The following is a 17,237-nucleotide window of genomic DNA, read 5'->3' as shown; positions in this document are numbered from 1 at the left end:
CAAGAAAAGCAATAGTCTAAACTGTTTCTCTTTGTGCTGTTGTAAACCAGAGGTCCGCTTAACCAGGAGATCTTCAATGATCTAAAATTCAAAAAAGAATCCTACAAAAAGTGGAAACTAGGTCAAATTACAAAGGATGAATATAAACAAATAACAGAAGTATGTAGGGACAAAATTAGAAATGCCAAGGCACAAAACGGGATCAAACTAGCTAGAGCACGGGTGGGCAAACTATGGCCTCGTTCACCCCATCAGACGTGTTTATCTGGCCCTCGAGCTCCCGCCACGGAGTTGGGTCGGGGGCTTGCCCCACTCTGCTCACCCAGCGCTCCCCAGCCCCCGACTCACAATTCCCTTGATAAGCACCATCTTCCGGCACACATAGCCACACTGCGCAGACACGACTTCATCTTGCTGTTTCCAGGATCAAAACCCCGCCCCTATGTGGCAGTTCCCCGCCACGTGGCAGTGCACCCAATTCCTTCCTGGTCTCCAAGCTGGGTCAGGTTGCAAAAGTGCTTTGGAGGACAGGATTAAAATTCAAAATGATCTGGACAAACTGGAGAAATGGTCTGAATAAACAGGATGAAATTCAATAAGGACAAATGCAAAGTACTCCACTTAGGAAAGAACAAATCAGTTGCACAAATACAAAATGGGGAATGACTGCCTAGGAAGGAGTACTGTGGAAAGGGATCTTGGGGTCATAGTGGACCAAGGTAAATGAGAGCCAAGAGTGTAACACTGTTGCAAAAAAAGTGAACATCATTCTGGGCTGTATTAGCAGGAGTGTTGTAAGCAAGACACAAGTAGTAATTCTTCTGCTCTACTCCATGCTGATTAGGCCCCAACTGGAGTATTGTGTCCAGTTCTGGGTGCCACATTTCAGGAAAGATGTGGACAAACTGGAGAAAGTCCAGAGAAGAACAACAAAATGATTAAAGGGCTAGAAAACATGACCTATGAGGGAAGATTGAAAAAAGTTGGGTTTGTTTAGTCTGGAAAAGAGAAGACAGAGGGGACATGATAACAGTTTTCAAGTACATAAAAGGTGGTTACAAGGAGGAGAGAGAAAAATTGTTCTTAACCTCTGAGGATAGGACAAGAAGCAATGGACTTAAATTGAAGCAAGGGAGGTTTAGGTTGGATATTAAGAAAACTTCCTAACTGTCAGGGTGGTTAAGGACTGGAATAAATTGCCTAGGGAAGTTGTGGAATCTCCATCATTGGAGATTTTTAAGAGCAGGTTAGACAAAACACTTGTCAGGGATGGTCTAGATAACACTTAGTCTTGCCATGAGAGCCGGGGACTGGACTAGATGACCTCTCAAGGTCCCTTCCATTCCTATGCTTCTAAAATCAGAAGAACAAGAAACATAATTCAAGCACACATCTACATGGAAGATGCACCTTGCTTTAAAATGGAGCCAGCAATCTGAAGTTAAATGTTACTAGAGTGATCTTCATCAAACCTCACAGCTTTCTTCAGAAGGAAAGAAAGGTGTTATGCCACTATCAGCCATCGGCCAAGAGAGTGTTTTAAAACAGAAGTGAAAAAATTGATAATTTGTATCCTAAAATCCATTTAGGTCAGGCTGCAATCTACCGAGACAATGTCTGGCGCTATAGATCTGGGTTCTGTTTTTTGGATTGGTTGCTGACTCATCACATGACTTTGGCAAGTCACTTAATTTTTCAAAAATGCAGTTTACCTTTCAGCAACATTACATCTATTTTACAATGTCATCAGAGAAATAAAATTGACAGCTTGATTTTCATAGGGCCTGAGCACCAACAGTTCTTACTGAAGTTAATGAGAGAAGTCAGCATGCGCCTCTTTTATAGATCAGGCTGTTAATGCTTGTATAGCATTTTGCAATCCTAAAAGGTGCTATAAAACTGAAAAATATTATTAAATTAGTGAACAGATCCTTGTGTCTGAACAGGAGCAGTTATTTTCTCTGAGGCATTAGTGGCAACATAAAACACAACGGAACCACCAAGTCAATTTCACATATGTGCTGATGGATACTATAGATTAAGTATTTGTGGCTGTTTGGTAGCCCATTGGCCTCATAAATTTAGGTGTGCATTTCTGATCAAACTCTATGAGGCCAATGGATAGAAACAGATTTTTTAAAAAAAAATCTGAATTTTCAAAATAAGTAAGTGTAGGGGGTAACTTTTAATATGAAATAAAGAGCTACGATGCCAGCTAATCGGGATTTCTTTCTGAATGCACTAACAATTTACCACTAGATTGTCATTCTTAAATAGCTGCATAATTGGCATTAAAGCAGAACTGAGTAACAGATTGAAACCTGGGCTTCATGGTTTCTGAATAAGATGCATGGAAAACTAAAGTAGATTGGTGAAATCACAAAGGAACAAAATTACTGTAAACTAGATTTGTTAAATCTGGAGAATGTATGATTAATGACATGTGACAGACTACATCTAGCAGGTCTGATATGAGTTCATTTAAATAATTGGTCTTGCATATTTAAATTGGTATGTTTTTATATACTGAGTCATGCCACATGTAAAGCATCTTTCTCCCTTTGTGTGATAATGAAGTACTGCACAGGGAGTTTACATCTGCTAGCTCCAGAAAGGAAAATATTAACCCGCAATGCGTAAGAAGTTGGTGTTCTCAAGAGTCTGACTGGAAGAAAGTACAAGCATTGACAATGAACCTTTTCAAAGACGAGAAGGAAGATGGGGAATAATTAATTCCATACTAAAGAGGTACATGAAGAGACCATGGCCTCACATTTGTGCATTTCAGAGTTGGAAGAGAAATGTAATCACTTGACAGCGGTTTTTCAAGTGTTCTCATCAGACCCTCAAATATAAAGCTGGTCTTTGGGAGAATAAAAGTATACTCTCTGTAAACTGAATGAGGATTGACCAACATATTGTTCTGGGACATGTTTCACACCTCTTTAGGATACTGACCTAAGACAACCTTTGAACTTTGGGTCAGACAAATTAAGTTTTTTGCTGAACCATAGATAATATTTTCAATACTCTAACATATGGGTATCACTTCTGAAGCAATATATTTGGCTATAGTTTAAAGCAGCTTTTGTCACTACCTTTGTATTATGCTTTCCTCTGTTACTGCAGTTTACCAGTAACAGCTGATTATACTTAAGAAATCTTTACTTGGCTTTGGACTTCTACTAATTGTGTCATTTACTAATACATACTTCTGAGAGAAGCTATATCTGACCTCAGGAGACAGATGGAAGTAACCAATGTCCTCCCTATAAAGTCTGAGGAGGTTGTGATCAACCTCCAATTGTGAGGGTCCAGTTCGTAACGTGGGGAGAATCAAATGACCTGAACAACACCAGACAGACACTGTTATAATGAACATGGGCTCCAATCCCAGTCAAGTGGGTAGAACCTTGCACTCAGTCTTACACTGTTGAGTTAAAAACTACTGTTAGGTTTTGTTGCTCAAACCATATTCCTAGTTTGAAAATAACTAACTAGACCTACTATTTCACACTAACAGATCTCAGTTTTTACAAAACTTTCCATTACTTTGTAACTAAATCCATTTAGTTTTGATTACTCAGATTCAAATGCAATATTATATATTCATTTTATTTTCTTCTACCTCCACAATTTTAAATTCCGCTAAGAGTCAAATCATCCCACATCCCTGTTAAATTTAATCTGAATGTTGAAAGGTAATTTAGATAAATATGTAGGCTCACCTAAAGCCCATCCAAGAACTGAAATCCCAGAGATAATTTTCCATCAGCTGTCACTGACTATTTAAATCATTTTGTTCATTTCACAGAATCAATGTGTCATGTTCATAAAGGTCAACAAGAAAATGTCAATACTCATTCATCCACATTTATTGCAATGCACCCATATCAAATAACTACTGGAAAATTAGCAAAATGGAGGAAGAGGGAAACAAAGTCATTTCAGACTCTGTTTTAGAAATTCAGGTTTCTTTGACAAGGATTGTGACTCATATTTGCATCGTACTGGCCTATATTTATAAAACCAGTCATTTCAATGGGTTCCAAACTGTTTAGAATCTAATCTGCTGCTTCTGCCAGGGTCAGAGGCTGGCATCTTCTTCCCTCCCCCTCTGCTCATCTCTGCAGGGGTGATCCTTTCCCTGCTGTTCCTGGGAGTGTAGGTAGCTGGGTTCTCTCTTATTCTGCATTCCAACCATCTATTGCTCTGTTAGTTTAAACATTAAACTGGCCCTTATGTCCAGAGGCCTCACTGACTAATAGGAGCAGGATGTGACTCTACTGGACACTGATTGCTGTTTATTGGAAGGGTCTTGCAGTGCACCTACTGCCTATAGATAATCCTTAATTGCTAAAGGGTTTTCTCCATAACCTCTCAAAAGGCAGGGGACCCACACACATGGGGTTTGTTAATCAAAAGTAAGGTTCTATAGTGATGTGTTTACTAGTGGTACATTCATCTATTAGATGAAACATTCCAAAATATTCTTCTGCACAGGCATTAAGTAGTGCCATTGATTATTAATCTCTTATTAGTCTATCTACTTTCCAGTAAACATTTGTCCACATTGCCATACTAGTCAGTGCAGTTCTGTTCAACAGCACAGTGCTTAAGGACAAGTATACTGCAGGACAATAACAGAGCTACAGAGAACTAACTGGGGAATTATGATGATGACATTAACTCCTGTGAGGTCCAATATTACCTTCCAGTGATGTTGTCAACTCCAAGAGTTGTGATGACATGCTTCAGAGGGAGTTGTGACAAGCTCTCCTCTTTTGAAAGGAGATCTGTTTGCACATATGGTTGTTGCGGATGAAGTAGTGGTAGAATCAGAGTGAAGATGGAAGGCTAAAGATCTGCTCTAAGGATGTGGATAGGCAATTAAGTTTGATTTGCTCATTTTTGGCCCATCCACATTATTAAGGGGCACTTTCGGCACTGTGACTGCATTAGAAACCTCCAGGAGCACATGCAGAGGACAAACGGGAGACAGTCCAAAGACCAAAACTCAGCTTGAAATGGCAACTAAGGGTATGTCTATACTGCAATAAAAGACTTGCAGTATGGCCGCAACTGGTCTGGGCTCATGGGACTTGAGCTGCTGGGCTTTAATATTGCAGTGTAGACATTTTGGCTAGGGCTGAAGCCTCGGCTCTGAGACCTCCATGAGGGGGAGTGTTTTAGAGTCTGGGCTCCAGCCCGAATGTATGCACTGCTATTTTCAGCCCCAGAGCCCAAGCCCCAGGTGCCTGAGTCAGCCGACACAAGCTCCGAGACTCAGCGTGGTGGGTTATTTTTAATCTCAGTGTAGACATAGCCTAAACCATTGTTAATGTGGCTGAGATGAGAATGGTGAATGACTACAGAAGATGCTTTACTACTTGAGACAAAGACAGCAAGTGCTTTTGAATAAAGTAGATACGAGTTTTCTATATTAGTCAGAAATGTTTTCACACCAATTTGTGGTGCAAGGAAGGAGGAAAAAACAGAGTGTGATAAGATTTTTTTTCTCCATCCCTTTTCACATCTCAGCCACTTTTCATGCTCTCTGACCCGTAAAACAGCAAAGCAGTACATCAAGGAAACCCGTTCATAGTCTGAAACTGATAAGAGCTTGAGCTGTAAACAGAATTTGTGTCAACAGCAACGTTTTAGGGGAAATTTTATTCCCAATATTGCCCTTGAAAATAAATTAATCATAGTTTTAAGAGACTGAAAAAGTAGTTGTATTTGGCTAACACCACCAAACCACAGCAAAGGGTATGCACATCTGGACCTCTGAAACACACACCTTCACGGTCAAGGATATTATCCTGCATTAAAAAAAATGTATCCCATTTAAAAGCCAAAAGGGTGTATCTATCTGTGATGTATTAAATAAGGCAACTTACATATCCAAGAATTATTGGAAAAGTTGAAAGAAATAAAGGGAGTGGATGTGTCATTACACGAAGTAAAACTATTTCCCCATGTTTATTTTTTCCCCCTCTCCTGTTCCTCGCACGTTCTTGTCAACCGCTGGAAATGCCCATCTTGATTATCACTACAAAAGGTTTTTTTTCCCCTCTCTTGCTGGTAATAGCTCACCTTAACTGATCACTCTCGTTATAGTGTGTATGGTAACGCCCATTGTTTCATGTTCTCTGTGTATATAAAATCGTCCTACTGTATTTTCCACTGCATGCATCCGATGAAGTGGGCTGTAGCCCATGAAAGCTTATGCTCAAATAAATTTGTTAGTCTCTAAGGTGCCACAAGTTCTCCTTTTCTTTTTAAAGGGAAACAGTCAACTTTTAACACTGGTTATGTTTTCCAACTTTTCTTACTCTACCTCATGCGTGCTGCTTCCACTGCCAGTGCCAATAGGTTGCCTTGACCTGTGGCAGCACATTCTGTTAGTGCAGTGAGACACTGCTGGGCTGCTGCTTCATCTCTGCTTGCTTTTACCTTAGATGAAGGAGAGAAAAATACTCAGTTTAAGTACGCAACTATAAGGCAATCAGGAATTCCAATATGAGCCTGGTAAGGTTCCCTGGTCGAAGATGCCTGTATTGGAATCAAATAAGAATACAGCTATCATCAGTATGTTGAAGGTCGCTACTCTATTGTTGAACCTCCTCGGTGCAGATACTACAAATTATACCAAACTGAATTTTTTCTTTTGTCATCTTGACAAATATCCAGCAGAGGTCATGATCAGACCAAACTCATCTCTCTGTGTGTGAGGGAGGATTTGAACCCAAGCGTCCAATGGTAAAAGGCTCGAGAATCCACTACATCATTTCCTTCTTGCTGGAAAGAGCCATGGTTTAATTTAAATTCAGTTTAATTTTTGTTTAATCTAACTAAATAAGGAGAGTAACAATAAGCAAAATGCAAAGAATCTAGATTTCAGGAATCAGCCTCAGAGGAGAAACTGAAGTGCTACAGACAGTGTCCGTCTCTAAATTGCTGAGTTTAAGAACAGTTTGGCGCTCTTAAAAATGTTTTTTTTTTTTTTTTGGCAAATAGAAAATTCACTGAAGAAAATTTCACACAGAGCTACTTAAAATACAACAAGAATTTGCTTTTTCAAAAAAGTACCACCTACCTTTTCAAGCTTCTCAATCTGCTTGGTTCGGACTGAACTGTTATCAATAGCCAAAACTTCAACTGTCTCTTCTTTTTCTAACTGGTACTTGTTTACTCCAACAATTACTTCAGAACCTGTTGATTTCCCACACAAAGATCAAGAATTTAGGCTATATTCAAAACTGCTGAGCTTTTTGGAAAGGTTACAATATTTTATATAGCTAGGTAAGTGATTGTTTGATGTTTTAAATGAAATACTATGTATTTTAGGCAGTCCTACCTTCCAAAGCATTTAAAACTTCTCTCAAGAAAGGATTTAAGTTTACACTTGTCACATTTTATTATGAAGATGATCAAATGTAAGAATATTTGACTTTGTGTTTTTTATGCTGAAAAGTGACATGTAAAAATGGTATGTTCTTTCTCCTTAAATCTACCTGCAGTCAGAATCACATCTACTTACTTTACTAAATATTTTTAATGACAGGAGCATCGTATGTAAGACATGGGAGATAACTGTTCCACTCTACTTAGCACTGGTGAGGTCCTAGCTGGAGTACAAGGTCTACTTTTGGGCACCACACTTTAAAAAATGTGTGAACAAATTGGAGAGAGAGTCCAACAACAAAATGGAGAGCAAAAAATGAGGAGGAAAGGTTGAAAGAACTGGGCATGTTTAGTCTAAAAAAAGAGAAGATGGAAGGGGGACCTAGTCACAGTCTTAATAGGTAAATAGATACACAGACTATGCTCAGAGATTGTGCCACACTCAGAGAAACTGTGAAACCACCTGATCAACATCCTCTACAGCAAACAGGGAAAGATTAAGAATGAGCTCTCAAAACTGGATACTCTCATAAAAAAAAACCAACCTTCCACACAAACTTCCTCATGGATAGATTTTACAAAAACTAGACAAGTCATTTCCAACACAAACTTTGCTTCTCTACAAAGGAAAAAGACACTAAGCTATCTAAACAGCTACATGCCACAAGGAGCCACAACAGTAGTTCCCTTAACCCACCCAGCAATATCGTTAATCTTTCCAGCTATACTCTTAGCCCAGCAGAAGAGTCTGTCCTATCTCGGGGCCTCTCCTTTTGTCCCTCCACCCCCACGAACATGATACAGTTCTGTGGTGACCTAGAATCCTACTTTCGACATCTCCGACTCAAAGAATATTTCCAGCACACCTCTGAACAACATACTAACCCACAGAATCCTTCCTACCAACGCTACAAAAAGAAGGATTCTGTGTGGACTCCTCCAGAAGGTTGAAACAACAGACTGGACTTCTACATAGATTGCTTCCGTCGATGTGTATGGGCTGAAATTGTGGAAAAGCAGCATCACTTGCCCCATAACCTCAGCCGTGCTGAACACGCTGCCATCAACAGCCTCAGGAACAACTCTGACATCATAATCAAAAAGGCTGACAAAGGAGGTGCTGTCATCATCATGAATAAGCTGGAATATGAACGAGAGACTACTAGGCAGCTCTCTAACTCCACATTCTACAGGCTATTATCCTCTGATCCCACTGAGGATTACCAAAAGAAACTACACCATCTGCTCAAGAAACTCCCTGAAAAAGCACAGGAACAGATCTGTGCAGACACATGCCTAGAACCCTGACCGGCGTATTCTATTTGCTACCCAAGATCCATAAACCTGGAAATCCTGGACACCCCATCATCTCAGACATTGGCACCCTAACTGCAGGATTGTCTGGCTATATGGACTCTCTGCTCAGGCCCTATGCTACCAGCACTCCCAGCTATCTTTGAGACACCACCGACTTCCTGAGGAAACTGCAATCCATCGGTGATCTTCCAAAAAACACCATCGTGGTCACTATGGGTGTAGGTAGGTGGAATATGGAAGGGGGAGCAGAGGAGAGGGGCTCTGTGAGCTGCACTTTAATGGTAAAAGTTGGCTACCCCTGTTCTATACACATCTTAAATTACTACTGAGCAGAAGTTCTCAGACTGTGGCCTACAGTGCATGTGAACACTTTCTGGGGGTCCATAAGATTCCCCTGTTTTGCCTGCAAAAGTTGTGCACTTATGAAGACTTTGACCAATTTTAGTATAGATACACACATGATTTTTTAAAAATTGGAAAAAGGATGGGGGGGAGGGAAGGGACTGGACTGCTAAGTATGATGGATGTGGAAACTTTCATCTCTAAATCAAAGTCCTAGTCTTTGACAAATAATGTGAAGATGCTTTAAATCTCAGTTTCCTCAGAAACTACAGTGTATGACCAAACAATTTAACATTCTGTAAGAATGTTTAATTTAACATTCTATTTTTAGCTGACTGGGGTTTTATAACAGGTTGTGTTTCCAAAGTCGACTAACATTAACTGCCTCGTATTAACTAAAAGACTATAACCACCATTTAAAAATAAATTCATCTTGGGAGAAAAAAAAAAAAAAAAAAAAAAAAGACACAGAACCTCTGTTTGTTGTTCCTTACTACTCTGAATTAAAGATCTCCTTTAAATGTATTTTCCAAATAAAAGAGATCATATAATAAAGCTCCTTTATTTAGTGGTTTCTGTACCTTTTCTATTTTTTTTAATATTTGAAATGAGATTAAGAAAATGGAAAGTCAATGGGAGTTCGGCCATTGTTATAAGAGAACAAAAGTTGCTTAGAGCTCAGATAGAAATTTTGCCAGCCACATTCATTAATGACATCTGCTGGCGGTTATATTTTTACTTCAATAGCCATGATTTGAAGATACACTATTACAAAATTCAGGCAAGTTCATTGCTACTCATTGTAGGATATTCCCTCACCATGTGGTCTAAAGCTTTGTCTAACCTAGTTTTAAATGTGTCAAGCAATCTGGCTTTCATCACTTCCTGTGGGAGACTATTTCACAGACTAATAGACCCTTCTCAGGAAGTTTTCACTGATATTCAACCTAAAATTTCTCATTTTATTAATTAAATTCCATTATCCCTAGTCTAAGAAGTGAAAATTAATTAAAACACTGTTTAAAGCTCAGATCTCCAAACAAAAAAAGCATAACATTTTAAAACAGTACCTCCGGAATTAAGTTCTCTCTCTCCCCCACTCTCTGCCCTTACCAGAATCGATCCTGGCTTGTCGTCGGGCAGCACATTCTTCAATCCGGAGTTTGGGAATTCCCTCAGCTACAGCTTTGGCCATTCCACCCATTTCTTCAATCTCATTAATAAGCTAAGAAAGGTAACAAGAATAAATTAAGAGAATGGTTAGTAGCAAGATTCATGAAACCCACTTTTTACAGTCAGTATTATCTAAATCCTTATTAGTACAATTACGTAAAAGTCTCATGCTTTAAATTAATAATCTACTTATATTTGTATAATTTAGCTTTCTTACTTTAAACACAAAAAGAAAAAAAACAGTATATTAATGCATGTTATTTTACAAAGCAAATAAGAAACAGATTTCCTGCTCCTTCACCTCTGCTCTTGAACGGTATCCAATTTGAGTCCCACATCCTGCAACTAACTCTTCTTGGGCAGAACGTCTGCACCCATGCAGAGCCACACTGACTTTAATGGGGCTCTGTACGGAGTCCCATGATCCCCTCATATGGAGACAGTTGCAGAATAAGGTCTAAAGCCTCAAACTTGCAAATGGTTATACTTATAACTTTACTCATGTGAGTAGTCCCATTGACATCAGTAGAACTACTTATGCAAGTAAAGGTTTCAGAGTAAAGACGTGTTAGTCTGTACTCATGTCCACGCTAGAACAACGGTTATTTGTACCACGTTATCTTCAAGTCTTGCTCTGCTATTGCTGCAGGCTGTGCCTTGCTGCTCTTCTCCCCACAGCCTTAGCTCCCACTCCGTAAACCCCCAACCTGTTACACACAGGGTGTTTAAGATGCTCTTCCACAATACACCCCCTGAGGTCTTCTGGCAGGAAGTGTGTGGGGAGGGGAAGATATGCTGTACCAAAAACAGTTCTAATCCTTATATAGTCTCAGGTAGATTGCTGCAATCTATAGACTGCAGCACCTTAGTTGAGATTGTAGACGCTTAGGTGCGCACATGGGTGGAACATCTCACCTTCATTTCCCATTGAGTTTCCCTGGGAGATGCAAGCACCCAATCAGGATCCTATTAGAGGGCACCAAAAATCAGAAGTCTCCAGACTTAACAAGTCTGGCTCATTTGTCCAATGTGGAAATATTTCCCTTTAGAATGTGTTTAATTCCAAATATGTACTGTATTCTCCTAGGCCTTAACCTAGCAAACTCCTGTATTAGCAGGAGTGTTGTAAGCAAGAAACGAAAAGTAATGTTTCTGCTCTACCCTGTGCTGATTAGGCCCCAACTGGGTATTGTGTCCAGTTCTGGGAGCCACGTTTCAGGAAAAATGTGGACAAATTAGAGAAAGTCCAGATAAGAGCAACAAAAATAATTAAAGGTCTAGAAAACATGACCCATGAGGGAAGATTGGAAAAATTGGGTTTGTTTAGTCTGGAAAAGAGAAGACTGAGAGGGGATGTGATAGTGGTTTTCAAGTACATAAAAGGTTGTTACAAGGAGGAGGGAGAAGAATTGTTCTTCTTAACCTCTGAGGATAGGACAAGAAGCAATGGGCTTAAACTGCAGCAAGGGAGGTTTAGGTTGGACACAAGGAAAAAAAAAACTTCCTGTCAGGGTGGTTAAGCACTGGAATAAATTGCCTAGGGAGGTTATGGAATCGCCATGATTGGGGATTTTTAAGAGCAGGTTAGACAAACACCCGTCAGGAATGGTCTAGATAATACTTCGCCCTGCCATGAGTGCAAGGGACTAGACCAGATGACCTCTCAAGGTCCCTTCCAGTCCTATGATTCTATAAAACCACTTAAATACATCTGTAACGCTAGGCAGTGAGTAGTCCTACTCACTTCAGTGGGACTATGCATGTTTAAAGCTATACTCATGCTTAACATGCTTTGCTGGATTTGGACTTTAATGGTAGGGAACTTAAAAATAAATGCAATACACTGTTCCTTTTTAAGAATCTACTCTCACACCAAATAGCTGCTTAAAAGGCATTTCTTAAAACAGTCAGTGCCCTGTAATTAAAAAACTCCGCAGCACAACTGACCTTTAAAGCGGCCTCACAGACATCATTGGTAAGGGATTCCATCAAGTAGGAACCCCCCCATGGATCTGCCACTTTAGGAATGCCAGACTCCTCCTGTATAATAATCTGGGTATTCCGAGCAATGCGAGCACTTTTCACTGTAGGCAAACCCAAGGCTTCATCAAATGAATTTGTATGCAAAGACTGAGTACCTCCAAACACGGCTGCCATTGCTTCAACTGCAGTACGGATAACATTGTTGTAGGGATCCTAAAAGCAAAAGGAAATCTCTGAAGCATGAAGTGGCTGCCATGCAACTGAGATGGTTATTTTATCCTCAAACAAATGGATTGAAAAAAGTGTTAGGTTTTTGGTATAACTGGATTATAAAAATGTATATTATACAAAAACCAGCCAAATTAGAAAAAGAAAAGAGCAGTCATACGAATGTCACCAAATTGATACATATAAGGAACCTTCTATTGAAAGGTGAAGATCCACAAACAAACATCCAAATTATAAAGGTATTGGCCAAGTAAATAAAACAATACCCTTCTAATCCCTCGTGGCATCTCATAGGTTTATCATACAAATGATCAGACAGTTTTTGATTTCACATTTCTAGGTGGATTCACTGCTTGTACTTATTCAGCACCTTTTATCAGAGGGCCTAAAAAAGCCACTGCTTTAAGTCAGTTAATAAAGCCGCTCTTTTATTATACTTATTTTACAGAAAAATAAATGATTTGTGAAAGGTCATACACCAAGAGCTGGAAAAAGAATCTAAGCAATTCCAACTCTCCCTCCAAGTTCTTTGCTCTACACGCTATCCCTTACTGGTTTTTTTTTTTTTGACTTCTTTAGAACCTGTTGAAAGTTTTTAATCTAAATATCACTTTTTCATTTTGTTTAGAGTAATAATTTAGACGGAGAATACATTTATGCATATCACAAAAAAAGGCTATGTTACTTTTTCATTTGGAAAAGTGACAGCAACAGGATTTTGAAAAGATTGTGTTGAATTAGCTGCCACAGAATGCTCATATTAGTACGATGAATGCAAGGAACTCATTAACTTGTGCAAATAAAATTATACAAATACTACAGAATTAATAAAAACGACATTTCTCAGTTCAGTTTATCAAGCTCCACATACATAACTCATTTAAAAACCAGGCACAGCTCTACTTCTCCACAGATAATACACATACTGAGGTGATCTGAGGGGACAGTAGAATGATTAGATTTAGACAAAACTACAAAAAATGAATTCCGATTTTGTACAGAAGGATTTTCCTCTCTTTAGCACATGGGACTGGAAAGACTAAAGAAACAATTAAGAGAGGATGCCAAGATGGAAAGCAAACAGGAAAGCCCAGAAAAAAAAAGTACACTTTAGGCATGAAATTAGGATTAATTTATTTGCTCATTAGGGCACTTCTTTTCACACAATATCTGCCCCAGGAGGAAGTCTGTACATTTCTTGTACATAACAAATGTGAAACATACATGGACATATTCAGGGCAGCTGAACCTCTCTTCAGGCTCATTCACACAATAAAGTTTAAGTAGTTTTAAAAAAAATGATATAGTTAAACCAGTGCAAAAAGGTTGTGTATGAATGACTTATTTTGGTTTACCTCAAATCAACTGGGAACAGGTGTATCTAATATATGCTGGATCATGTCTTGTTTAGACAAAGCCCTTACATTCTGCCCATTCACAAACATGGACATTACTGAGCAGAACAGGCTGTGGGAAGGGTTTGTAAATCTGCACTCTAATAACACTTGGCCAATATTCAAACAATAGTTTCTATTCTATCTAACCAGTAGGATACATCAGTCACCATAGTATGCAGTTGTCACTAGTTTAACCTGTGACTGGAGTTGATTTAAGTTCTGAATTCATTTGTGGTGTCTCATTTTTTTGCGGGGCTGCATCATATTAGCTGAGTCAGCATATTTTGTTGATGCTGCCCCTTAAATTTCTGATTTGGATATGGACATGATGTCAGATACAAAACATTTCCAGATGAAAGAAATATAGATTTTTAAATGAGAAATGTTTTAGTCTGATCTCTTTTAACTTAGTCACAAAGTCATCCTGGGCAGCATGTAAATGAGGACATCACAGAGCCCCAAAGCTATTAGATCTGCTACACTGCTTGTCTCAATAAAGCATCAGACGGGCAGGCATACAGCAAAAGCTGTGTTATCCAGACCTGTACCAACCGGAAAGCTCTATAAACTGACATTTCTAATCTTCATAGAAAGTTCAGTTTATAGTCCAGTTGGTTCGGGGCCGGCAGGCACCCTACCTGGCTCCGCGTGGCTCCCCAGAAGCATCATGTCCCTGCTTCTCCTAGACGGAGGGATGGCCACGAGGGGTTTGGAGTGCGGGCGTGGGGAGGGGCATGGACTCTGGAAGGGAGCTTGGGTGTGGGAGGAGGTTCAGGGGAAGGGGTTGGGCGCAGGAGAGGGTGCGGGATGCCGGACCCAAGGGGTGCTCACCTCAGCTGGCTCCACCAAGTGACGGCCTGTTTCTGCTGTTCCTAGGCAGAGGCATGGGTAGGCAGCCCCAAGCACCGGCTCTGCAGCTCCCATTGCCCGAGAACTGCAGCCAATGGAAGCTGTGGGAGCGGCACCTGTGGGTGAAGGCAGTGTGCACAGCTGCCTGCCGCGCCTCTGACTAGGAACGCCATTTCTGGGGTCGCTATTTCTGGGGAGCCGCCCGAGGTGAGCTTCCCCCAGATCCGGCATCCCACACCTCCTCCTGCACCCAAACTCCCTCCCTCTTAGTTAACTGACATTTTTCACTTACTGGCACCCTCTATTTCCCCAACATGCTAAATAAAAGAAGCTTTTACTGTATTAGTATGTATGAATCAGTAGAACAGATTTACTCCTAAGAAGATCACATTTGTAGAAAAGCATTTAAAATTCAAAATCCAACCTGCTCGGTAAGGGACCATCCTGAGGTCTGACAATGAGCTCTTAGAAGAAGAGATTTGGGTTCCTTGGGCTGAAACATTTTCTCTATTAATTGAGCCCAAAGCCGTCGCCCAGCTCTTAGCTTAGCTATTTCCATGTAGAAGTTCATGCCAATTCCCCAGAAGAAAGACAGTCTGCAATAAGAGCACATGTCCAGGACTTTAATTGTATAGGATAATGAGCAATATATTTCCCAGAATTCTCCATTTTTATCGAGGAAGAACAGCAGTCTCTAGGATCACCATCTGGCCCTAAAAAGAAAAGGAGTACTTGTGGCACCTTAGAGACTAACCAATTTATTTGAGCATAAGCTTTCGTGAGCTACAGCTCACTTCATCGGATGCATACTGTGGAAAGTGTAGAAGATCTTTTTATATACACACAAAGCATGAAAAAATACCTCCTCCCACCCCACTCTCCTGCTGGTAATAGCTTACCTAAAGTGGTCACTCTCCTTAGTTTTCTTTTTGAGAATACAGACTAACACGGCTGCTACTCTGAAGCCTGTCAAAATAAATAGTAATTACCTACTTCATAGGGTGGCACAGAGACTTAATGCTTGTAAGGATTGGCTGGGATGATTTAATTGGGGATTGGTCCTGCTTTGAGCAGGGGGTTGGACTAGATGACCTCCTGAGGTCCCTTCCAACCCTGATATTCTATGATTTTGAGAGAAAAGAAATACAATGCATTGTCATGAAAGTTTCAGAAGTGTCAAGGATGCAACTGGCACACAGAGTTACCCTCTCGACCCTAAAAGTGCTCTCTTCGAATCAGGTTTCAGGCATTCTGACAGGGCAATGAAGGGAAGTTTACACAGTTGCTGTGTCTGTCAGTGGATGAAGGTCTTAATTTTCAAGAGAGACTAATATGGCAACTGAAACACAATTAAATAAAACCTGTCTAAATATACAAATGTGGGGACTGGAGAACTTACTTCACACAAAAGAAACAACATTACAGCTCACTGTAAGTCCTGATCTTTGAGTTCATTCAGCATGCAGAGTCTACTATCCAAAGGTTTAAGAATCTATTTCCCAATTCAGTGAGAGTCTAACTCCAGTTAGAATTAATGGAAGTCACAAACACACATTGAATATGCTTCTTCTGGGCCTTCTGATTAACCTCAAGTGTTACATTAATTTAATATTGGATACCTGTCAGGACATAGACTGGTTCGTCTACATAGCGCCATCTCTATTTGTAACTTTTCATAATCTGCAGTTATGATCAGGACTTGTGATTCTGGTGTCAGTCTGACAGCATCTAGAGTTGAACAAAATCCTTGGAGCCAATTCAAATTATTACTACTAAAGAAAATTGATACCTAGGCATGCCTTCAGTTATGTGAATTCTCTTGTGATATTAACAGAATTTTAAAGAACATTTCAAACAGTGTTTTGTTGGTTGAATATAAAGAGGCATAAATAAAACTACAATATGAAAAAAGACACCAGAGGGCTGCAATACCTGTTGATTAAACCTCACTGTCTGGAGTACCAGATCTCACTCCTTGCCACTGCAATCTTATGCTAGTTAAAAAGTCAGCCTGTGACATGGAAATTATCTTTGTTACTAGCACAGTTTGGAATGTCAGAGTCCAAACATGAAATTAAAACCTAGAGTTTCTATTCATTTTCCAAAAATCAGCTAAGTACTTGTGAATTTGTTTTACCTACCTTGGTGCAAATTCATCAATGGTAAGACCAGCTTGGAGTCCAGTTCTGCAGTACTCCAATCCATCAGCTATAGTATAAGCTAATTCCAATATGGCATCAGCTCCTGCCTCCTGCATATGGTACCCACTGATTGAAATGGAATTAAATTTTGGCATGTTCTGCGGCAACAAAAAAGCAATATTGCAGGGAGGGCAGAATCAGATAATTGTCCTATTAGGGCTAGATTCGCAAAGAAACTTAGGCACGATGATGGACAGTGCTCTAACCACCAGGCTACAGAGTCATTCCCATCCTTGCTCTCTCTTTGGTGCAACCATTCTTGCACAGTGGAACAGCTTCAACATTTGGCTACGCACTTACCAGAAAGGTGGTAGATCCTGTTCAAATTCCTTTTCCCACT

At 39.9% G+C, this 17,237-nt stretch overlaps 1 protein-coding gene across 3 annotated transcripts in view; it reads right to left on the bottom strand.

Moving 5' to 3' along the window:
- Positions 1-17,237, bottom strand: part of MMUT (methylmalonyl-CoA mutase) — a 33,984-nt gene that overhangs the window by 11,412 nt on the left and 5,335 nt on the right. For 2 of the 3 annotated variants that reach the window (XM_077812393.1, XM_077812392.1), the window contains 6 exons: positions 16,838-16,995; positions 15,121-15,292; positions 12,187-12,435; positions 10,180-10,291; positions 7,100-7,215; positions 6,341-6,456 (listed from right to left, as the gene is read on the bottom strand). In XM_077812393.1, coding sequence (XP_077668519.1) covers positions 6,341-6,456; positions 7,100-7,215; positions 10,180-10,291; positions 12,187-12,435; positions 15,121-15,292; positions 16,838-16,995 — 923 coding nt within the window. The remainder of the gene's footprint in view (positions 1-6,340; positions 6,457-7,099; positions 7,216-10,179; positions 10,292-12,186; positions 12,436-15,120; positions 15,293-16,837; positions 16,996-17,237) is intronic. The other variant, XM_077812394.1, reaches the window with a different exon arrangement.

The sequence above is a fragment of the Eretmochelys imbricata genome, chromosome 3, assembly GCF_965152235.1.
Source record: "Eretmochelys imbricata isolate rEreImb1 chromosome 3, rEreImb1.hap1, whole genome shotgun sequence".
In the NCBI taxonomy this organism is placed as follows: Eukaryota; Metazoa; Chordata; order Testudines; family Cheloniidae; genus Eretmochelys; species Eretmochelys imbricata.
The sequence above is the reverse complement of the archived record's forward strand: the minus strand, read 5'-3'. Positions and strand labels throughout refer to the sequence as shown.